Raw genomic sequence first — 25,842 nt, forward strand, 5'->3', positions numbered from 1 at the left:
GTACCCACTATGGATTTCTTTCTCTGATACAGTAAAACACATAATAGCATGGCAAATCTGCCATCACAGAGTAATCAAAGGAAATAAGCATGCATAACCATCAAAGAAAATGTACCTGGCCAACATCAGTGCCACTGGTAAAACCACACAAGGGCAAAATTAAACTGTTAAAAGTTTCAATTGTATATTGTAACATTGTTATCCATACAGGGTGGTACTCTCTCTCTCTCTCTCTCTCTCTCTCTCTCTCTCTCTCTCTCTCTCTTGGGGTCTCAGTAAATAATAAAACAAAAAATGGTTCACTGAAGAGGAAATATCTTATTGGACCTTCTTTTGTCCAAATGACAGCCCCACCAATGCACTGCACTTTTATGTCTTGTGTGCATGATACTACTGCCATCTGTATATGTGCATATCGCTATCCCAGACCTTTTGTCACCTCAGTTTAATACTATGAAATTACATATAAAACTATACAATTAAACAATGGAAAGTCCATGCATCCCTATAAACAAATCTGTGGTACAGCAATGGGAATCCACATGGCATCCTATGCCAACCTATTCGTGGGTCATCTAGAAGAATCTCCAGAATCACAATACCTTCTTCCCAATTTACATCACCTGGTCCTTCTCACCCCAACAAGCTGCCTTCCTCAATGATGGCTACGTCAGTAGTTCCAGCCACATTGAACCTAATAACCAATAACACTAACGACACACTGACAGCTTCAACCCGTTCAAAACCAGTAATTCCCTTCCACATAGTCTAGCCACCCACGGTAATTACATCTGTTAGTGATGAGCCACATCAGGTGCAGTCGTGTTTAGGCCTTAGTGCCCAGAGACTGTGTGTGTGTGTGTGTGTGTGTGTGTTTTCTCTCTGTCAGGAGGAGGACTTTGTCAAATAAAATAAATATCAAGCATCCTTTTACACTGTGCCTGCCTGTGACTTAAGGCCGCCTCTATGTGGTGAGTACCAATCTATTTAACTATATAATTACATATGAGGCAATGAGAGCCAAAGTGGTATAACTAAATTTTTCACAATTCTGAGAAATGAAAGGGTTTTGCGTTTCATTTAATATACATTCATGCTTTACAATAATTCGTGATTAAATTGACAAAAATTACCACCGACATTTTAGTTATTTGTACTTTTAATTTCTTTTTATAGGTCCTAAAAGTAGCAGTATCATTTTCCCTCTCAAAAATTTACTCATAGTCAAAGTAGTTGTTGTTGTGGTCGTCAGTCCTGAGACTGGTTTGATGCAGCTATCCATGCTACTCTATCCTGTGCAAGCTTCTTCATCTCCCAGTACCTACTGCAACCTACATCCTTCTGAATCTGCTTAGTGTATTCATCTCTTGGTCTCCCCCTACGATATTTACCCTCCACGCTGCCCTCCAATATTAAATTGGTGATCCCTTGATGCCTCAGAACATGTCCTACCAACCGATCCCTTCTTCTGGTCAAGTTGTGCCACAAACTTCTCTTCTCCCCAATCCTATTCAATACTTCCTCATTAGTTATGTGATCTACCCATCTAATCTTCAGCATTCTTCTGTAGCACCACATTACGAAAGCTTCTATTCTCTTCTTGTCCAAACTATTTACCGTCCATGTTTCACTTCCATACATGGCTACACTCCATACAAATACTTTCAGAAATGACTTCCTGACACTTAAATCTATACTCAATGTTAACAAATTTCTCTTCTTCAGAAACGCTTTCCTTGCCATTGCCAGTCTACATTTTATATCCTCTCTACTTCGACCATCATCACTTATTTTGCTCCCCAAATAGCAAAACTCCTTTACTACTTTAAGTGTCTCATTTCCTAATCTAATTCCCTCAGCATCACCCGACTTAATTCGACTACATTCCATTATCCTTGTTTTGCTTTTGTTGATGTTCATCTTATATCCTCCTTTCAAGACACTGTCCATTCCGTTCAACTGCTCTTCCAGGTCCTTTGCTGTCTCTGACAGGATTACAATGTCATCGGCAAACCTCAAGGTTTTTATTTCTTCTCCATGGATTTTAATACCTACTCTGAATTTTTCTTTTGTTTCCTTTACTGCTTGTTCAATATACAGATTGAATAACATCGATGAGAGGCTACAACCCTGTCTCACTCCCTTCCCAACCACTGCTTCCCTTTCATGTCCCTCGATTCTTATAACTGCCATCTGGTTTCTGTACAAATTGTAAATAGCCTTTCGCTCCCTGTATTTTACCCCTGCCACCTTTAGAATTTGAAAGAGAGTATTCCAGTCAACATTGTCAAAAGCTTTCTCTAAGTCTACAAATGCTAGAAACGTAGGTTTGCCTTTCCTTAATCTTTCTTCTAAGATAAGTCGTAAGGTCAGTATTGCCTCACGTGTTCCAGTATTTCTACGGAATCCAAACTGATCTTCCCCGAGGTCGGCTTCTACTAGTTTTTCCATTCGTCTGTAAAGAATTCGTGTTAGTATTTTGCAGCTGTGGCTTATTAAACCGATTGTTCGGTAATTTTCACATCTGTCAACACCTGCTTTCTTTGGGATTGGAATTATTATATTCTTCTTGAAGTCTGAGGGTATTTCGCCTGTTTCATACATCTTGCTCACCAGATGGTAGAGTTTTGTCAGGACTGGCTCTCCCAAGGCCGTCAGTAGTTCCAATGTAATGTTGTCTACTCCGGGGGCCTTGTTTCGACTCAGGTCTTTCAGTGCTCTGTCAAACTCTTCACGCAGTATCGTATCTCCCATTTCATCTTCATCTACATCCTCTTCCATTTCCATAATATTGTACTCAAGTACATCGCCCTTGTATAGACCCTCTATATACTCCTTCCACCTTTCTGCTTTCCCTTCTTTGCTTAGAACTGGGTTTCCATCTGAGCTCTTGATGTTCATACAAGTGGTTCTCTTATCTCCAAAGGTCTCTTTAATTTTCCTGTAGGCAGTATCTATCTTACCCCTAGTGAGATAAGCCTCTACATCCTTACATTTGTCCTCTAGCCATGCCTGCTTAGCCATTTTGCACTTCCTGTCGATCTCATTTTTGAGATGTTTGTATTCCTTTTTGCCTGCTTCATTAACTGCATTTTTATATTTTCTCCTTTCATCAATTAAATTCAATATTTCTTCTGTTACCCAAGGATTTCTAAGAGCCCTAGTCTTTTTACCTACTTGATCCTCTGCTGCCTTCACTACTTCATCCCTCAAAGCTACCCATTCTTCTTCTACTGTATTTCTTTCCCCCATTCCTGTCAATTGTTCCCTTATGCTCTCCCTAAAACTCTGTACAACCTCTGGTTCTTTCAGCTTATCCAGGTCCCATCTCCTTAAATTCCCACCTTTTTGCAGTTTCTTCAGTTTTAATCTACAGGTCACAACCAATAGATTGTGGTCAGAGTCCACATCTGCCCCTGGAAATGTCTTACAATTTAAAACCTGGTTCCTAAAACTCTGTCTTACCATTATATAATCTATCTGATATCTTTTAGTATCTCCTGGGTTCTTCCATGTATACAACCTTCTATCATGATTCTTAAACCAAGTGTTAGCTATAATTAAGTTGTGCTCTGTGCAAAATTCTACCAGGCGGCTTCCTCCTTCATTTCTTAGCCCCAATCCATATTCACCTATTACGTTTCCTTCTCTCCCTTTTCCTACACTCGAATTCCAGTCACCCATGACTATTAAATTTTCGTCTCCCTTCACTATCTGAATAATTTCTTTTATATCATCATACATTTCTTCAATTTCTTCGTCATCTGCAGAGTTAGTTGGCATGTAAACTTGTACTACTGTAGTACGCGTGGGCTTCGTGTCTATCTTGGCCACAATAATGCTGTTTGTAGTAGCTTACCAGCATTCTTATTTTCCTATTCATTATTAAACCTACTCCTGCATTACCCCTATTTGACTTTGTGTTTATAACCCTGTAGTCACCTGACCAGAAGTCTTGTTCCTCCTGCCACCGAACTTCACTAATTCCCACTATATCTAACTTTAACCTATCCATTTCCCTTTTTAAATTTTCTAACCTACCTGCCTGATTAAGGGATCTGACATTCCACGCTCCAATCCGTAGGACGCCAATTTTCTTTCTTCTGATAACGACATCCTCTTGAGTAGTCCCCGCACGGAGATCCGAATGGGGGACTATTTTACCTCCGGAATATTTTACCCAAGAGGACGCCATCATCATTTAATCATACAGTAAAGCTGCATGCCCTCGGGAAAAATTACGGCCGTAGTTTCCCCTTGCTTTCAGCCGTTCGCAGTACCAGCACAGCAATGCCGTTTTGGTTATTGTTACAAGGCCAGATCAGTCAATCATCCAGACTGTTGCCCTTGCAGCTACTGAAAAGGCTGCTGCCCCTCTTCAGGAACCACACGTTTGTCTGGCCTCTCAACAGATACCCCTCCGTTGTGGTTGTACCTACAGTACGGCCATCTGTATCGCTGAGGCACGCAAGCCTCCCCACCAATGGCAAGGTCCATGGTTCATGGGGGGGTAGTCAAAGTTAAGGTGGTGTAAATCAAGAGCTGTACCACTCTTCTTATATATATTTTGGTGAAGTTTAATACCTGAGAAGGAATACACTGTCTTTTAATCTCCATAATTTCAATTTATTTATAAAACATAATGTGATACTATAAATGTGAGTCGGCACTTATTGCTTCTATTACACACTTTTCTTTCTCAAATTGAGTTAAAATAATTGCATTACTGTTGTCAATTACGAGAACGTTACCTACTGAGTCTGTCTTAATAGTTCAGCACCGTGTTCATCTACAAATTATACATAAATTGTTGTTTCTAAATGTCGGAATTTCTTAAAATGTAATTCTCATCATGCTGTTATTTCAATAGGCTTTATAATGGAACATGTCTGTTTACTCGATTTAACCATCCCCATCATCTTCCCCTGCCAAAAGGTCAACATGTCCTCGTCCAGCTTCCTGAGCTGAACTTGCAGATGTCAGTTGGTTGAAGAAAGCGTGGTGCACTGGAGGGATGCACAGGAGATGTGTCATCATGTCTTTCCTTTTTGCTTCAATGACAGGCCGCACAACATTGTTGGCAGGGATGAGTTTTAGAACAATAAGATGACGTGGCCTTGCCGCTTGAATTATACCACTATTCCCCCGAACGCACTTCACTCTGGCGTGAGAGAAAGGATGCATTTGGAGCTCTCAAAGTGGCTCTGGTGGGAGTTATCATTATACCACTTCTGCATAGTAAATTTCCGTGCACTGTGAGTAAACTGAGTGGTTTCTATTGTTTAATTACATATGTGGTTATGTATAATAAATTAATCATTGAGTGGGCATGCCTTTGTACAAAGTGTGCCAACCACGAATAACACTGTTTTGTACCAATCCATTGTTGCTTTACAAATGTGATGCCTTACCTATCCTTTCAATATTGCTTCAGCTACCAAAGTGTTAAGTTGTACTGTTATACAGCCAAAGGAGCAGCAGTAATATCACAAACAGTGAGTTAGATGAGAAAAAACTTACAATCTGTGCAAAAAAATGACCCAGCTTCTGAGCTAGTGGCGCAATTCTGAATTGGATAGCTGTATGTGAGTTAATTAACTATCGAATAAGTAGCTGGCTGTGATCTGATAAAATGTGCTGTTTAATCATTTGAGTGTGTCGTTATCGTGGGGCGGCACTTGTATGTGGTATTGGAGTGATATAATGAAAGTTTATTTTATTATTGTGTAACTAAACAATGGCTTTGCTCTTATAAGTTTATTTCATCATTGTTTAATTAAAGTAATATTAAACAGTGATTGCTCATACATGTTTACCTTGCTAACATGAAGATCGCATTCTTCACATGTGTACAATGTGCACCACACGCCCGCTCGAGTCACAAAAAATGGCATGACCACTCAAGAGTTAATGTAAAATAAATCTTGATGATATTTCATACACTTGCCTAAGTCACACAAAGACAGTAAAGCAAACTCTTACTTACAGTGAGATATGGTTCTGATCATAAAGTTCCTTGGAAAAAACAATACTTCCATCAGGAGCTTGATATGCACAGATGTCATCAGATGACTTGTTCCGTACATGAGACATCCTGAAAATGGGTGAAACATAATACATAATTACCATAGCTACAGAAGTACAAAATACACATCATCTTACATAAATAATTTTGTGAAAATACATAAATACAATTCTTGTAGTCACTTGATACCTGTGGACCATTATCTTGAAGTAACATGGCACATTGTCTACAGTCTCATAAATTAGCAGTCGTGCAACAAGCTAAAAGAAATGAGAAATTGTATTGCTGCACAATATGAGATCCTTTCCAGGTAGGACTGATGGAGGACATCAAAAAAGTTCAATAACTCCTATGGTCTTATTGTGAGAGGAGAAAGTGTCATGGATATCTTCCTTTACAAAGGTGAGCTCAGGAGAATTGCCCTAGTTTAATCCTAGCGCCACTGAAAAGATAATGAAATAAGTATTGGCGTCAGTGGTGTTGAGAAACAACTGAAATCATTAAAATTGAAGAAAGCTCCAGGGCTCGATGGAATCCCTGTCACATTCAATACTGAATTTGAGGCTGAGTTAGCTCCCATTTTAACTATTATCTATCATCGATCCCTAAAACAAAAAACCGTGCCCGGTCCTTGGAAAAAAGCACAGGTCACACCCATCTACAATAAAGGTAGTAGAAGTGATCCACAAATCTACTGTCTAATAACCTTGACATGAGTTTGTCGTAGAATCTTAGAACATATTCTGAGCTCAAACATAATGAGGTACCTCAGAAAGAAAGGCTTCCTCAATGTCAACCAGCAGGGATTCCGAAAACATCGACCATGTGAAACCCAACTCGCATTCTTCTCACATGACATACTGAAAGCTTTCGATAAAAGCAGTCAGATAAAAGTATTTCTTGATTTCTGAAGAGCATTTGATTCAGTACCACGTCTATGCATATTGTCAAAAGTACAATCATATGGGATATCAAGTGAAACTTTGGTGTGTTGGTTTGTTTGTAGATCTGGAGGAGGAGACCCAACAGCGAGGTCATTGGTACCATCGAATCAGGGAAGGAAGCCGGCCTTGCCTTTTCAAAGGAACCATCCCAGCATTTGCCTAAAGCAATTTTAGGGAAATCACGGAAAACCCTAATCAGGATGGCCAGGTGTGGTTTTGAACCACCATCCTCCCGAATGCAAGTTCTATGTCCTAGCCACTGCACCACCTCGCTCAGGAGTGAAATTTGGGACTGGATTGAGGATGTTTTGATAGGGAGAACACAGTGTGTTATCTTGGATGGAGAGGCATCATCTGATGTAGAAGAAACTTCACGAATGCCCTAGAGAAGTGTTGTGGGACCCTTACTGTCTGTAAGAAGCTGCATCAATATTAATCAAAAACATCAATTTTTGACAAAATAATTTAATTGGGTGGATTAAAAATCTACTCGCGAAGTGATGACAGAACACACACATAAATGAAGGCTGTAATTAGGCAAGCTTTAGGGGAAGAAAGAGAGGTCTAGGAAAAAGTGCAGAATTTGGGAAAGTCAGCCAAAACTGTGGGTCAGGTGAGACTTACCACATGTGACGACAAGGAAAGGATATTCTTCCCGTGTAGTAAGTCTCCACTGGCCCGTGCTCCTGAGTGACTTTCCCGAAATCTACCCCTTTTCCTAGACCTTTTGAGTCCTTTTCCTTCATCCTCCTTTCTTCCCCTTCAACCTTTCTGCCCAAAGATGGAGTCACTGTCTCTGAAAGCTTGGCTAATTACAACCTTCATTTATGTATGTGTTCTGCCGCCACTTGGAGAGTAGATTTTTTATCAATCCAATTAAATTATTTTGCACAAATATTCAGTTTATTCTTGATAAGATTTTAAAGTGGTGCAGAAATTGGCAACTTGCTTTAAATGTTCAGAAATGTAGAACTGTGTTCTTCACAAAATGAAGAAATGTAGTTTCCTACGACTGTAATATCGACGAGTCCCTGTTGGAATTGGCCAACCCATACAAATACCTGGATGTAGCACTTTGCAGGGATTTGAAATGGAATGATCACATAGGCTCTCACTTGTGGGTAAAGCAGGTGATGGATTTCGGTTTCTCCATTCACTCAATTGGTTCAGTTCTGCAGGTGTTAGAAGACTCACTGCTGACATTTTGGTACAGCCCGGGCAGAGGGCTGTGTATTCCCATCAGTTTGCAAATTACCAAGCAATACAGCCTGAAGAAAGATTATGATTTATTCTCCGTTTCTAGACAGCTGGAGACAGTAACATGAGTATGTCAATAGCTGCTATATGTAAAATAATTCCTGGTTGTTTCAGTGACACACGTGTAGCACTTGGTATTTTATTGAAGTATGTATAAGGAAGATACTGTAAATATAGTACAATTAATTTAATTTGTTTGTGTGTGTGTGTGTGTGTGTGTGTGTGTGACGTAATTGCAGCAATCATCAATGTAAGCCATGAGAACAGCAACTCTGGTGTTTGAGGCGAGAAGATAAGGTAACCGCTGACTCAATTCACTTGTGTACACACTTGTTTGGAAGCCAGACCTCTCTGATGTCTCTGGCTGTTTTTAATTTTGCATTAATCAACATAATAAATACATACTCACATTTGTTGGCTTTGAAAGAAATTTACTGTGGTGTTCTTTTTTAATAAAAAGGAACACAAAAGCATGAACCTCCTCACTCTGTTCCAGCCTGACAGGAGCAAGTAATGAATTTGTCTTTCCCCTGTTCCGATTTGAATATCTGAATGCTTTACCAGTTTCTTAGCAACCATATTTCAGTTAGTTTGGCACTTGGTGCTGTGGTCCCCTTGGACCCCACATGTATCTATGATATCTATATTCATCTACCAGCAATATTATATATTCATTTGCGCTTACATACTGGCACCAAAAAGGATGCTCACTTGCTTGTGTTTGCTTCACTAGTAACCAAGATTGACATAACTGAAAGGTGGCTTGAATTCCCATGACTATTTTATCCCAACAACCATCCATCTCATTCATGCATAACATGCCTTGAGATCAAAGCATTTTCAAAGAGGTTTTTACTCTTCTCAGAAATCAATTCCCTGTGAAACACAATTTTCCAATATCACACAACGAGGGCAATCCCAAAAGTAAGGTCTCCTATTTTTTTTATAAGTACATAGAACTGTTTATTTCTACAATGGTTTACATCAGTTTACAGCTTGAACTTTTAGCTATTTTTTGACATAATCACCATTTCTGCCGATACATTTTTGTAGACGGTGTGGCAGTTTTTGTATGCCCATGTCATACGAGCTCGCCGCCATGCTGTTCAGAAAGTTATGAACTGGCGTGATTGTTGCTTGGTCTCAGGTGTAAAGTGGTATGCCCAGGTTTCGTCACCCATGACAACTGAATTCAGAAAGTTGTCCTGTTCGGCTACAAGGTGGTGAAGAAATGCGCACTAAGCATCAACTTGTGGCCACATGTGGTCCTCAGTCAGCATGCGTGGCACCCATCTTGCGCACACCTTCCAGTAGTTCAATGTTTCCGTTAAAATTCTGAGAGTGGCGCTTCAGGAAACCTCAGGAACCAACGTGCAGAGACCATCCAGGTTGATCCGCCAATCTTCACGCATGCTTTGCTCAACCTTCAACACTGTCTCCTCAGTAATTGATGGTCTCCCGCTCCTTTGTTCGTCGTGAATTTCAGTTCGACCAGCTGCAAACTCTCTACACCACTTACGAACATTTTTTATATCCATGCACGACTCACCACACACTTCTGTCAATTGGTGATGGATTTCAATCAGCGCAGTGCCCTTTTCGTATTTGAATACCACAGCTGTGGCAAGCATTACCTTCATCCTGGCATGTGGCTAACATAGAGAGTTTAAGGACACATTTTAACTCCCAGTGGAATGCTGCTCAGGCAGCCCTGTGTACATTATAAGGAAATCATAATACTGTCAGCACATGAAATCATGATTTTCATTTACACACACACACACACACACACACACACACACACAATCCCGTTCATTGTGATTTTATATATACTTAATTCAACCTACCATGCAGCTGGAGTCATGTTAGGTAAGAATGGTCTTACTCCTGTAATCACTTCATGAGAAAGAAGACCTAGACTCCAGTAGTCCACTGAGCTGGTATAGCTATAACAAAACAACACATTTGATTCATTTAATCTGCTCTTTTTAATTCTGCTCTGATGCCTTAATTAGTACTGTAAATGACAGAAAATACTGCATTTACATTTACACACCATATCTGTTAGATATTTACTTTAGCTGGAAGAGAAACTGTGTTATTATACAAATAATATATGAGCCAACACTGCACAAGATCTATACACTGCATTGCTTGAAGTATACAGCATTTGTTATGTACATGTTATATTTGAAGAATTGTTGTAACCCATCACTTGTTTAGAATTAATTAATGTAAATATATTATCCCTGGCTTTTTTAAAAGTTGAATCTAATGCTGTAGCAAAAGATACGCATTGTACATAAATTATTTTCTGATAATAATCACGCATTGTGTTATACTAAGCCTATAACAGTCGTTAAGTTAATGACTGTGTGTTGTGGATGTATCTTTATCAACCATAGTCCTAAATAGTGAGAATTTTCCAGTTGCTGAGAGCCTTTCTTCAAGTTATTGGTAATAAGTGGCCTGCTTTGAAATTTCTTTCTCAGTTGCATAGAGTAGGTAGCAAAAATTACCGACCATCACACTTGCAATGTTTTGTAAACAATGCTAAGGAAGACTGACGCTGTAATTTGGTTATGAATGCACTACCTCACATGTTTTGCACTTACCGCTACTGTAAATCAGTATAGTGTATCTGCCCCCCCCCCCCTTTCTCCCTGCAGCCCTTTCCTCCCTCCTTAGTATTAGTCAAACTACTGCAGAAAGAACATTCACCTGTTACATGAACTAGCAATTATTATTCTACGAACCTGATATCATTCCTGGCATCACACTGTCCTTTACCCTAAGATGCAAGGGAAAATCAAGTAGTTCACCTGACTGCAAATCATGAATACTTCTATTCTTTGTATTTTCATGTTATGAGAGTGAGTATTTTATCTTTATGAGGCACTAGCTCTGGTCAGTGGTCATTAATACCATGCACAGATATGATCCCAATCTGTTTCACAGTCCAGTCTTGCAAGATTGTGTGTTACATATCACACTTCAAGAGCAAGTCTGTCAAAGTACCAAAAACCATCAATTTCATTGACCAACAATGACAAATTTGAAATGTTTTCCTGTTACGCTTAATTTGCTACACTTCACTTCAAAGTGTTCATACTGACAAATTTTAACAGCTGCACTTAAGCACAATGACAGCATAACTTTAAAGGTCAGTTTATTCCCTAAGTTAACTGTTTTTCATCTTAATGCCATACAGTACATTTTAAAAACTAACACATCTGAGGACAAAACAACACAGTACAAACATTCTTCATCTGGAATGCAATGAAACATTGTGCCAATAATAGAGGTTCCATTAATAACCCCCTTCATCTTCAATAATAGCAAACATTGAACACTTCTTACCAGCAATAGTCAGGTAGAGTACAGAATTACTTTATACAACATTGTTTAATTTTACTTGTATCACACTTTTAATCACATTCTAAAAAGCTACATATATGTATAATGAGTCAGTTTTATACAAGCTACTCCTTGTACACTCAAACACCTTGAGTAATCTAAATCCTGAACAAATTAACTACTTCACCACTGTTCGTGACTCTCGGCTGTTCTAACTTAAGCTTAAAATCTACTACAGAAGTAAAAGCTGTACTGCACAGCATCTCAATCTATCAACAATAGTGTGAAGCTAACACACAGCCCAAGAAAACATAAAAGCACCACCAAAACGACATAATCCTTGTATCTTCATCTTTAAGTGTCATTGTAGCTTACTGATTTCAAACAACTCCTACACTTCTATTTTCACTCACATAACTGTTACCCATGGTCATAATCAAAACATCTTCGGTCCCAGGTTCGGAGCATTGGCGGCTGAAGACTTCCAGCATAAGAAGTCACCCTCATTCTGCCAACGGCCTTGTCAAAGAGGTCGGAGGAGCATACAGAGGTTCAGGTCACTCTCTTGTCCTAGGGGTGGGCAACTGCCCCTAAAGGTTGAATAATCAGCAATGATCAATGGCATGAGGATACAGAAGGCAATGGAAACCACTGCATTAGAGACACGTAACGTGTATCCACAGGACATGTGGCCTGTAATCGAAGAAATGTCATGATGATCTCTCCACTGGAAAAAGATTCCGGAATAGTCCCCCATTCGCATCTATGGGAGGGGGCTGCTAAAGGGGAGGTTACTATGAGAAAAAGATTGAATAAACAACAGAAGGATAATGTTCAACGAGTTGGGGCATGGAATGACAGAAGCTTGAACATGGTAGGACAACTAGAAAATCTGAAAAGGGAAATGCAAAGGCTCAATCTAGATATAGGAGCGGTCAGTGAAGTGCAGTGGAAAGACGACATGGATTTTTTGGTCAGATGAGTATAGGATAATATCAACAGCAGCAGAAAATGGTACAACGGGAGTAGGATTCATTATGAATAGGAAGGTAGAGCAGAGAGAGTGTTACTGTAAACAGTTCAGTGACAGGGTTGTTCTCACCAGAATTGACAGCAAACCAACACCAACAATGATAATTCAGGTATACATGCCGACATCGCAAGCTGAAGATGAAGAGAGAGAGAAAGTGTATGATGATATTTAACGGGTAATACAGTATGTAAAGGGGGATGAAAATCTAATAGTCATGGGGGACTGGAATGCAGTTGTAGGGGAAGGAGTAGGAGAAAAGGTTACAGGAGAACATGGGCTTGGGACAAGGAATGAAAGAGGAGAAAGACTAATTGAGTTCTGTAACAAGTTTCAGCTAATAATAGCGAATACCCTGTTCAAGAATCACAAGAGGAGGAGGTATACTTGGAAAAGGCAGGGTGATATGGGAAGGTTTCAATTACATTACATCACAGTCAGACAGAAATTCCGAAATAAGATACTGGATTGTGAGGTGTACCCAGGAGCAGATATACAGACTCAGATAACAATATAATAGTGATGAAGAGTAGGCTGAAGTTTAAGACATTAGTCAGAAAGAATCAATACACACAGAAGTGGGATACGGAAGTAATAAGGAATGACGAGATACAGTTGAAGTTCTCTACAGCTATAGATACAGCAATAAGGAATAGCTCAGTAGGCAGTACAGTTGAAGAGGAATGGTCATCTCTAAAACGGGCCATTACAGAAGTTGGAAAGGAAAAAATAGGTACAAAGAAGGTAACTGCGAAGAAACCATGGATAACAGAAGAAATACTTCAATTGATCGATGAAAGGAGAAAGTACAAAAATGTTCCGGGAAACTCAGGAATGAAACTTCCTGGCAGATTAAAACTGTGTGCCCGACTGAGACTCGAACTCGGGACCTTTGCCTTTCGCAGGGCAAGTGCTCTACCATCTGAGCTACCGAAGCATGACTCACGCCCCATCCTCACAGCTTTACTTCTGCCAGTATCTCGTCTCCTACCTTCCAAACTTTACAGAAGCTCTCCTGCGAACCTTGCAGAACTAGCACTCCTGAAAGAAAGGACACTGCGGAGACACGGCTTAGCCACAGCCTGGGGGATGTTTCCAGAATGAGATTTTCACTCTGCAGCGGAGTGTGCGCTGATATGAAACTTCCTGCCAGGAAGGGGGAAGATTTGTCTGATGTGATAGAAGAAGAAACTAGAGTCCATTTAACAGCGATAGGGGATCCAGTATTGGAATCGGAATTTAAAAGAGCTTTGTAGGACTTACGATCAAATAAGGCAGAAGGGATTGACAACATTCCATCAGAATTTCTTAAATCATTGTGGGAAGTAGCAACAAAACAACTATTCACGTTAGTATGTAGAATGTTTGAGTCTGATGACATGCCATCTGACTTTCGGAAAAACATCATCCACACAATTCCGGAGATGGAATAAGCTGACAAGTGCGAGAATTATCGCACAATCAGCTTAATAGCTCATGCATCCAAGTTGCTAAGTTGCTTACAAGGATAACATACAGAAGAATGGAAAAGAAAGTTGAGGAGGCACTAGATGACGATCAGTTTGACTTTAGGAAAGGTAAAGGCACAAGAGAAGCAATTCTGACGTTGCAGTTAATAAAGGAAGCATGTTCATAGATTTGTCAACCTGGAAAAAGCATTTGACAACGTAAAATGGTGCAAGATGTTCGAAATTCTGAAAAAAAGTTGGGTAAGCTATAGGGAGAAATGGGTCATACACAATATGTATAACAGCCAAGAGGAAATAATAAGGGTGGATGATCAAGAACGAAGTGCTCATATTAAAAAGGATGTAAGACAAGGATGTAGCCTTTCACCCCTACTGTTTAATCTGTACATCAATCAAGCAATGGTGGACATAAAAGAAAGGTTCAGGAGTGGAATTAAAATTCAAAGTGAAAGGATATCAATGATATGATTTGCTGATAACATTGCTATCTTGAATGAAAGCGAAGAAGAATTACATTATCTGTTGAACGGAATGAACAATCTAATGAGCACAGAATATGGATTGAGAATAAATCGAAGAAAGAGAAAGGTAATGAGAAGTAGCAGAAATGAGAACAGCGAGAAACTTAACATCAGGATCGATGGTCACAAAGTAGATGAAGTTAAGGAATTCTGCTACCTAGGGAGTAAAATAACCAATGACGGACAGAGCAAGGAGAACATCAAAAGCAGACTAACAATGGCAAATCAGCCATTTCTGGTCAAGAATAGTCTACTAATATCAAATATCGGTCTTAATTTGAGGAAGAAATTTCTGAGAATGTACGTCTGGAGTACAGCACTCTATGGTAGTGAAACGTGGACTGTGGGAAACCCGGAACAGAAGAGAATCGAAGCATTTGAGATGTAGTGCTACAGATGAATTTTGAAAATTAGGTGGGCTGATAAGGTAAGAAACGAGGAGCTTCTGCGCAGAATCGGAGAGAAACGGAACATGTGGAAAACACTAATAAGAAGAAAGGACAGGATCATAGAACATCTGTTATAGGACATGGGGGAATGACTTCCATGGTATTAAAGGAAGCTATAGAGGGCAAAAACTATAGAGGAAGAAAAATAATTGAGGACATAGGTTGTAAGTGCTACTCTGAGATGGAGAGGTTAGCACAGGACAGGAATTCATAGCGGGCCGCATCAAACAAGTCAGAAGACTGATAAGCCAAAAAAATTGTAATACACCCCCCCCCCACCCCCTCCCCCCAATGAACTATGGACCTTACTGCTGGTGGGGAGGCTTGCGTGCCTCAGCAATACAGACAGCCATACTGTAGGTGCAACCACAACAGAGGGGTACCTGTTGAGAGGTCAGACAAATGTGTTGTTCCTGAAGAGGGGCAGCAGCCTTTTCAGTAGTTGCAGGGGCAACAGTCTGGATGATTGACTGATCTGGTCTTGCTGTGCTGATACTACAAACGGCTGAAAGCAAGGGGAAACTGCAGCCATAACTTTTCCCAAGGGCACGCAAGTTTAATGTATGGTTAAATGATGATGGTGTCCTCTTGGGTAAAACATTCCAGAGGTAAAATAGTCCCCCATTTGGATCTCCGCACGGGGACTACTCAGGAGGACATCATTATCAGGAGAAAGGAAACTGGCGTTCTACTGATCAGAACATAGAATGTCAGATTCTTTAATCAAGAAGATAGGTTGGAAATTTAAATACAAAATCAAATAGGGGTAATGCAGGAGTAGGTTTAGTAATGAATAAAAAAATATGAGCGCGGGTAAGCTACTATGAACAGCATAGTGAACGCATTATTGTAGACACAAAGCCCACGCCTACCACAGTAGTAAAAGTTTATATCACAACTAGGTCCACAGACAATGACGAGATTGAAGAAATGTATGATGTGATGAAAGAAATTATTCAGATAGTGAATGGAGACGATAATTTAATATTCATGGGGGACTGGAATTCGATAGTAGGAAAGGGAAAAGAAGGAAAAATTATGGGTGAATATGGAATGGGGATAAGGAATGAAAGAGGAAACCGGCTGGTAGAATTTTGCACAGAATATAACTTAATCATAGCTAACACTTGGTTTAAAAATCATGAAAGAAGGTTGTACACATGTGGAAGGGGCCTGGAGACAATGGAAGATTTCAGATAGATTATAGAATGGCAAGACAGAGATTTAGGATCCAGGTTTTAAATTGTACGACAGTTCCAGGGGCAGATGGGAACTCTGACCACAATCTATTGGTTATGAACTGTAGATTAAAACTGAAGAAAGTGCAAAAAGGTGGGAATTTAAGGAGATTGGATCTGGATAAACTGAAAGAACCAGAGGTTGTAGAGTGTTTCAGAGAGAGCATTAGGAAACGGTTGAGAAGAACAGGGTAAAGAAATACAGTAAAAGAAGAATGGGTAGCTTTGAAAGACGAAATTGCAAAGGCAGGAGAGGATCAAGTAGGTAAAACAATAAGGGCTAGCAGAAATCCATGGGTAACAGAAGAGATATTGAACTTAATTCGCAAAAGAAGAAAATATAAAAATGCAGTAAATGAAGTAAGCAAAAATACAAACATCTCAAAAATGAGATTGATAAGAAGTGCAAAATGGCTAAACAGGGATGGCTAGAGGGTAAATGTAAGGATGTAGAGGCATATATCACTAGGGGGTAAGATAGATACTCACCACACAAAAATTAAAGAGACCTTTGGAAAAAAGAGAACCACCTGCATTAGTATCAAGAGCTCAGATGGAGAACCAGTTCTAAGCAAAGAAGGGAAAGCTGAAAGGTGGATGGAGTATAGTATAGTATACTTTCAGAAAAGACTTCTTGACACTTAAATCTATATTCGATGTCAACAGATTTCTCTTCTTCAAAAACCCTTTCCTTGCCATTGCCAGTCTACATTTTATACAAGGGTGATGTACTTGAGGGCGATAGAACGGAAATGGAAGAGGATGCAAATGAAGATGAAATGGAAGATATGATAACGCGTGAAGAATTTGACAGCGAACTGAAAGAGCTAAATCGGATCAAGTCCCCAGGAGCAGACAACATTGGATTAGAGGTACTGATAGCCTTGGGAGAGCCTGCCCTGACAAAAAACTACTATCTGGTGAGCAAGATGTATGAGATAGGCAAAATACCCTCAGACTTCAAGAGGAATATCCTAATTCCAATCCCCAAAAAAGGAGTTGAAGACAGGTGTGAAAATTACCAAACTATGAGATTAATAAGTCACGACTGCAAAATACTAACACGAATTCTTTACAGACGTATGGAAAAACTGGTAGAAGCCAACCTCGAGGAGGATCAGTTTGGATTCTGTAGAAATGTTGGAACACGTGAGGCAATACTGACCCTATGACTTATCTCAGGAGATAGATTAAGGAAAGGTAAACCTACATTTCTAGCATCTGTAGACTTAGAGAAGACTTTTGACAATGTTGATTGGAATACTCTCTTTCAAATTCTGAAGGTGGCAGGGATCAAATACAGGGAGCAAAATACTATTTATAATTTGTATGGAAATCAGATGGTAGTTATAAGAGTCAAGGGGCATAAAAGCGAAGCAGTGGTTGGGAAGGGAATGAGACAGGGTTGTAGCCTATTCCCGATGATATTCAGCCTATACATTGAAAAAAGAAAAATTTGGAGTAGGAATTAATATCCAAACTTTGAGGTTTGCCGATGACATTATAATTCTGTCAGAGACATCAAAGGACCTAGAAAAGCAATTGAACGGAATGGACAGTGTCTTGAAAGGAGGATGTTGTTGTTGTGGTCTTCAGTCCTGAGACTGGTTTGATGCAGCTCTCCATGCTACTCTATCCTCTGCAAGCTTCTTCATCTCCCAGTACTTACTGCAACCTACAACCTTTTGAATCTGCTTAGTGTATTCATCTCTTTGTCTCCCTCTACAATTTTTACTCTCCACGCTGCCCTCCAATACTAAACTAGTGATCCATTGATGCCTCAGAACATGTCCTACCAACCGATCCCTTCTTCTAGACAAATTGTGCCACAAACTCCTCTTCTCCCCAATTCTATTCAGTACCTCGTCATTAGTGACTTGATCTACCCATCTAATCTTCAGCATTCTTCTGTAGCACCACATTTTGAAAGCGTCTATTCTCTTTTTGTCTGAACTAGTTATCGTCCGTGTTTCATTTCCATACGTGGCTACAACTCAATACAAATACTTTCAGAAAAGACTTCTTGACACTTAAATCTATATTCGATGTCAACAGATATCTCTTCTTCAAAAACCCTTTCCTTGCCATTGCCAGTCTACATTTTATATCCTCTCTACTTCGACCATCGTGAGATATTTTGCTCCCCAAATAGCAAAACTCTTTTACTACTTTAAGCGTCTCATTTCCTAATCTAATTCCTGCAGCATCACCCGATTTAATTCGACTACATTCCATGATCCTCATTTTGCTTTTGTTGATGTTCATCTTATATCCTCCTTTCAAGACACTGTCCATTCCATCCCACTGCTCTTTCAAGCCCTTTGCCGTCTCTGACAGAATTACGTCATCGGCAAGTCTCAAAGCTTCTATTTCTTCTCCATGGATTTTAATTCCTACTATGAATTTTTCTTTTGTTCCCTTTACTGCTTGCTCAATATACAGATTGAATAACATCGGCGATAGGCTACAACCCTGTCATTCCCTTCCCAACCACTGCATAAAAGCCCCTTGACTCTTATAACTACCATCTGATTTCCATACAAATTATAAATAGTATTTTGCTCCCTGTATTTGATCCCTGCCACCTTCAGAATTTGAAAGAGAGTATTCCAATCAACATTGTTAAAAGCCTTCTCTAAGTCTACAGATGCTAGAAATGTAGGTTTACCTTTCCTTAATCTATCTCCTGAGATAAGTCACAGGGTCAGTATTGCCTCACGTGTTCCAACATTTCTACAGAATCCAAACTGATCCTCCCCGAAGTTGGCTTCTACCACTTTTTCCATTCATCTGTAAACAATTTGTGTTAGTATTTTGCAGTCGTGACTTATTAAACTCATAGTTTGGTAATTTTCACACCTGTCTTCAACTCCTTTTTTGGGGATTGGAATTAGGATATTCCTCTTGAAGTCTGAGGGTATTTTGCCTATCTCATACATCATGCTCACCAGCTGGTAGAGTCTTGTCGGGACTGGCTCTTCCACGGCTGTCAGCAGTTCTAATGGAATGTTGTCTACTCCCGGGGCATTGTTTTGACTCAGGTCTTTCAGTGCTCTGTCACACTCTTCATGCAGTATCATATCTCCCATTTCATCTGCATCTACATCCTCTTCCATTTCCATAATATTGTTCTCAAGTACATCACCCTATCACCCTTGTACAGACCCTCTATATACTCCTTCCACCTTTCTGCTTTCCCTTCTTTGCTTAGAACTGGGTTTCCATCTGAGCTATTGATATTCATACAACTGGTTCTCTTTTCTCCAGAGGCTCTTTAATTTTCCTGTAGGCAGTATCTATCTTACCCCTAGTGGGATAAGCCTCTACATCCTTACTTTTGTCCTCTAGCCATCCCTGCTTAGCCATTTTGCACTTCCTGTCGATCTCATTTTTGAGACGTTTGTATTCCTTTTTGCCTGCTTCATTTACTGCATTTTTATATTTTCTCCTCTCATCAATTAAATTCAATATTTCTTCTGTTACCCAAGGATTTCTACTAGCCCTCGTCTTTTTACCTCCTAGATCCTCTGCTGCCTTCACTACTTCATCCCTCAAAGCTACCCATTCTTCTTCTACTGTATTTCTTTCCCCCATTCCTGCTAATTGTTCCCTTATGCTCTCCCTCAAACTCTCTACAACCTCTGGTTTAGTCAGTTTATCCAGGTCCCATCTCCTTAAATTCCCATCTTTTCGCCGTTTCTTCAGTTTTAATTTATAGTTCATAACCAATAGATTATGATCAGAGTCCACATCTGCCCCTGGAAATATCTAACAATTTTAAACCTGGTTCCTAAATCTCTGTCTTACCATTACATAATCTATCTGAAACCTGTCAGTATCTCCAATATTCTTCATTGTATACAGTCTTCTTTTATGATTCTTGAACCAAGTGTTAGCTATGATTAAGTTATGCTCTGTGCAAAAATCTACCAGACGGCTTCCTCTTTCATTTCTTCCCCCCAATCCTTATTCACCTGCTACGTTTCCCTCTCTCCCTTTTCCTACTCTCGAATTCCAGTCACCCATGACTTTTTAATTTTCGTCTCCCTTCACTACCTGAATAATTTCTTTTATCTCATCAATTTCTTCATCATCTACAGAGCTAGTTGGCATATAAACTTGTACTACTGTAGTAGGCATGGGCTTCGTGTCTATCTTGGCCACAATAATGCGTTCACTATGCTGTTTGTAGTAGCTTACCCGCACTCCTATTTTTTTATTCATTATTAAACCTACTCCTGCATTACCCCTATTTGATTTTGTATTTATAACCCTGTATTCACCTGACCAAAAGTCTTGTTCCTCCTGCCACTGAACTTCACTAATTACCACTATAACTTTAACCTGCCCATTTTCCTTTTTAAATTTTCTAACCTAACTGCCCGATTAAGGGATCTGACATTCTACGCTCCGATCCGTAGAACGCCAGTTTTCTTTCTCCTGATAACGACATCCTCTTGAGTAGTCCCCGCCCGGAGATCCGAATGGGGGACTATTTTACATCTGGAATATTTTACCCAAGAGGATGCCATCATCATCATTTAATCATACGGTAAAGCTGCTTGCCTTTGGGAAAAATTATGGCTGTAGTTTCCCCTTACTTTCAGCCGTTTACAGTACCAGCACAGCAAGGCCGTTTTGGTTAGCATTACAAGGCCAGATCAGTCAATCATCCAGACTGTTGCCCCTGCAACTACTGAAAAGGCTGCTGCCCCTCTTCAGGAACCACACATTTGTCTGGCCTTTCGACAGATAATCCTCTATTGTGGTTCCACCTACGGTACGGCTATCTGTATCGCTGAGGCACGCAAGCCTCCCCACCAACGGTAAGGTCCGTGGTTCATGAGGGGATATACGATGAATATCCTAAAAGCAAAACGAGGATAATGGAATGTAGTCTAATAAATCAGGTGATGCCAAGGGAATTAGATTAGGAAATGAGACACTTAACATAGTAGATGACTTTTGCTATTTGGGGAGCAAAATAACATGATGGTTAAAGTAGAGGGGATATAAAATGTAGACTGGCAATGGCAAGGAAAGGGTTTTTGAAGAAGAGAAATCTGTTGACATCGAATATAGATTTAAGTGTCAAGAAGTCTTTTCTGAAAGTATTTGTATGGAGTTGTAGCCACGTATGGAAATGAAACACGGACGATAACTAGTTCAGACAAAAAGAGAATAAACGCTTTCAAAATGTGGTGCTACAGAAGAATGCTGAAGATTAGATGGGTAGATCAAGTAACTAACGACGAGGTACTGAATAGAATTGGGGAGAAGAGGAGTTTGTGGCACAACTTGACTAGAAGAAGGGATCGGTTGGTAGGACATGTTCTGAGGCATCAAGGGATCACCAGTTTAGTATTGGAGGGCAGCGTGGAGAGTAAAAATCGTAGAGGGAGACCAAGAGATGAATACACTAAGCAGATTCAGAAGGATGTAGGCTGCAATAGCTACTTAGAGATGAAACAGCTTGCACAGGATAGAGCATCAAATCAGTCTCTGGACTGAACACAACGACAACACAACTGTAATATACAGTTAGTTCCTTGTAGTGGTCTTGGGACATTAAAATAAATTCAGTGTATTATTAATCAAAGAAACAAATGAACCTCTAAATCATTCTCAACAATACAGACATCTGATTTTCATTGTTAATGCTCTGAAGTTTATGCAACTAAACCCATTTTTTCCCATTTTCAAAAACTATGCAGTAATAATACAACACATCTGCCACCTACTAGCCACACACTTGTGACGTTCACCTGCTTTATTTCTTTGTTGATTGTCCTCGGTGTCGATGCACTGCATCGCTACACTGGCTGAAAAATGGGGTTTGTAATTTCAACACTGACTACAGTAAATGATATAGCTGACAGGGGCACAGTTGCTTTTCACAGGTAATCACTGAACTACAATGACCATCTCAAACTAAAAACTTGGCTATGTATCCAAACAATATTAGCAATGAATTATTACATAATCACATACAAATTGATCACACTTGTCCCTCAATACATAGTCAATAAATTAGCGTCATTAAGGAAGCAAAAGGTTGTATCATAGTCTAATAAAGAAAACATGAGTTTCTGTGGGACTGGTGTGGTGAGACCTCACAAACAGTTGCATCTGGCCAATATTTGAGAAGAATGGAAAACGTATGCATGGCCACATAAAAAAAAAAAAATGCCTACATCTTCGAAGTGTATGATTTGGCAAAAACCTGTATCTGGATGGCTAGATGGGAATCCGTAGCTTGTTACTCCCAACAACAAGCCCAGTGTTCTAATAACTGTACTGCTTCACGCATTTCAGATAAAGCAAGTGCCAGGTTTACAGACTTATGAATGTATCATCATTCGCTATGGAGATCTACAACAGATGTTTGTTTAGTTGCTCTTTCCATATGTGGTCAACTCAATATGAATTTCATGCATAACACAGACATGATTACACTGATAGCAACATCATTATAGATGGAGCATAAGTTTAGACTGGAAAAGAGGGAAGCATGAAATCAGTAATGCTTTTTCAAAGGAACCAGCCTAACAGGGAGTGATGATTATCAAAATACAAAGAAAAACTAAAGCAAGTAGAAAGATATATATGTTCAGTAAAGTAGGTAAAAAGTGGTAGAGTCATATCTCAATGAGAACTTAAAACTTTCAGCACAGGACAGGAGCACAGTGAGAAACTATGGCTCAAGTTTATAAGGGTAGTTGACTATACACTATGTAGACACGTTCCCAGTAGAACAGTTCATAATGGGAGGGACCCTGCATGGTATACAGTCACTATAAAGAAACTTCTGAAGAAACAGAAACTACCGTATAATAGGTGTAAAAGAAAGCATAGGGCTTTAGATAGAGACAAGCTGAATGAAATGTGTTTGGCTGTCAAGGGAGCAATGTGTGGACCCTTCAATGACTACCATAGCAAATACTGTCAAATTATCTTTCACAATAGAAATTTTGGTTGTGTGTAAAGGCTGTTAGTGGCACCAAGGTTCATGTCCAGTCACTTGTGAAGGTAGCAAAGCAGAAGCTAAAGTGCTTAACTCCATTTTCAAATGTTCCTTTACGAAAGGAAAACACGAGAAAATTGCCACAATTTAATCCTTGTTACCACAGGAAGGTTTAAGAAAGAAGACTGCATTCATGGAAGAGACCTGGAGACACTGGACAGTTTCAGATTGATTACGTAATGGAAAGACAGAGATTTTGGAACTATGTTTTAAACAGTAAGACATTTCCAGTGGCAGATGTGGACTCTAACCACAATTTATTGGTTATGAACTGCAAATAACTAAGAAAACTACAAAAAAGTGTGAAAGCAAGGATATGGGAACAGATAAATTGAAAGAATGAGAGGTGGTTGAGAGTTTCAGAGGGAGCATTAGTCAATTATTGACTGAGACAGGAGCAAGGAATACAGTGGAAGACAAATGGGTAGTTTTGAGAGATGAATAGTTTTGGCAGCAGAGGTTCAACCGTGTAAAAACAGGAGGCATATATATCCTTGGGTATCACCAAAGTTAGTGGATTTAATTGATGAAAGGAGAAAATATAAAAATGCCATGAATGAAGCTGGCAAAAGGGAATACAACATCTCAAAATGCGACTGACAGAAAGTGTAAAATGGCTAAGCATAAATGCCTAGAGGATAAATGTAAGAATTTAGAAGCATATATAACTAGAGGAAAGATAGATACCACCTATAAGACAATCAAAGAGGCCTGTGGAAAAAGGGAAGCAACCATATTAACATCAAGAGCTAAGATGGAAAACAAGTACTAAGCAAAGGGAAAGCTGAAAGGTGGAAGGTGGAAGGTGGAAGGTGGAAGGAGTACACAGAGGGGCTATACAATGGAAATGAACTTGAAGGCAGTATTATAGAAAGGGAAGGGGACATAGATGAAGATGAGATGGGAGATATGATACTGTGAGAACAACTTGACAGAGCACTGAAAGATCTAATTCAAAACAAGACCCTTGGGCAAGACAACATTCTGTCAGAACTACTGATATCCTTGGCAGAGCCAGCCATGACAAAACTATTCCACCTGGTGTGCAAGATATATGAGACCAGTGAAATACCCTCAGACTTTAAGAATAATTCAACAACTCCAATTCCAAAGAAAGCAGATACTCACAGCTGGGAATATTAGCAAACGAATCAGATCAATAAGTCATGGTTGTGAAATGCTAACACAAATTCTTTACAGAAGAATGGAAAAGCTGGTAGAAGCTGACTTCCGGGAAGATCAGTTTCAATTCTGGACATACGTAGGAGCGTGCGAGGCAATACTGATCCTTCGGCATCTTCTAGAGATACGTTATGGAAAGGCGTTTATAGCATTTGAAGACTTACAGAAAGCTTTTGCAATGTTGACTGGAATACTGTCCTTGACATTCTAAAGGTAGCAGGGGTAAAATACAAAGAGTGAAAGGCAGTTTACAACTTGTACAGAAACCAGAAGGCAGTTACATGAGTTGATGTGCTTGAAATAGAAGCAGTGGTTGAGTAGTTAAACAGAGTTGTAGCCTATCCCTAATGAACATCAACAAAAGGAAAACAAGGATAATGGAATTTAGTCGAATTGAATTAGGTGAAGCTACGGGAATTAGATTATGAAATGTGACACTTAGAGTAATAGATCAGTTTTGCTATTTTGGGCAACAAAATAACTGATGATGGTCAAGATAAAGAGGCTATAGAAGATAGATTAGCTATGGAAAAAAACATGGGTACATCTCTTAACTAATAAGGAGATACTGGACAGAACTGGGAAGAAAAGAAATTTGTCACACAACTTGACTAAAAGAACAGCTGACAGGACACATTCTGAGATGTCAAGGGATCCCAATTTAGTATTGGAGGGAAGTATGGGGAAGTAAATATCATAGATGGAGACCATGAGATATATACAGTACACGGATACAAAAGGATGTAGCTTGCAGTAGTTATTCAGAGATGAAGAGGACTTATGACAATGCTCCCTGTTTTGGTTCTTAATTTGATGTCCTTAGTGTCAATGTACTGGCTGAAAAAAAAATAGGAGGTGGAAGTGCTGTACTGTCTACTATAAATGATATAGCCGAATGGTGCACAGTTGCATTTCATAGTAGTTTACTTGCACTGTTTACAGTCCCTCAATAATACAAAGTTATATATAGCCAGTGCACTATTGTTTAACTTTCGATATGCCTCATTAATAGGACTTCCGATACGTCTCATTAACAGGTTGCAGGTGAACATCCACATACTGCTACAATAGTTTCCTGTTGAACATCTACGAGCAGTAAAAACCTAATCACAAAGTTTACCGTTCTAGAAGAATAGAAAGGTACATATGGAGCAGACACAGTAATTGTTTTAACAAACGACCTAATTGTGAAACATTTATTTCACAGTTAAGTTGAAGCACTGTCGTTGTTCTAACCAACACAGGATTCTCGTCTGAAACTCGTCCATGGACTGACCGTCTTGGGACCAAAAACTGGGACCTTATATATCCTCACAATAATAGGTACTGAAACTACACATTGTTTG

General features: G+C 39.5%; 1 protein-coding gene across 6 annotated transcripts in view; it reads right to left on the minus strand.

The window, feature by feature from the left end:
* The window catches only part of LOC126101121 (inhibitor of nuclear factor kappa-B kinase subunit alpha), a 168,447-nt gene that overhangs the window by 89,978 nt on the left and 52,627 nt on the right, over nucleotides 1–25,842 (minus strand). For all 6 annotated transcript variants that reach the window (XM_049911806.1, XM_049911802.1, XM_049911805.1 and 3 more), the window contains exons 6-7: nucleotides 10,074–10,172; nucleotides 5,987–6,094 (exon numbers count right to left, since the gene is read on the minus strand). In XM_049911806.1, the coding sequence (XP_049767763.1) occupies nucleotides 5,987–6,094; nucleotides 10,074–10,172 (207 nt within the window). The remainder of the gene's footprint in view (nucleotides 1–5,986; nucleotides 6,095–10,073; nucleotides 10,173–25,842) is intronic.

This window comes from Schistocerca cancellata, chromosome 9, assembly GCF_023864275.1.
Source record: "Schistocerca cancellata isolate TAMUIC-IGC-003103 chromosome 9, iqSchCanc2.1, whole genome shotgun sequence".
Lineage (NCBI taxonomy): Eukaryota > Metazoa > Arthropoda > Insecta > Orthoptera > Acrididae > Schistocerca > Schistocerca cancellata.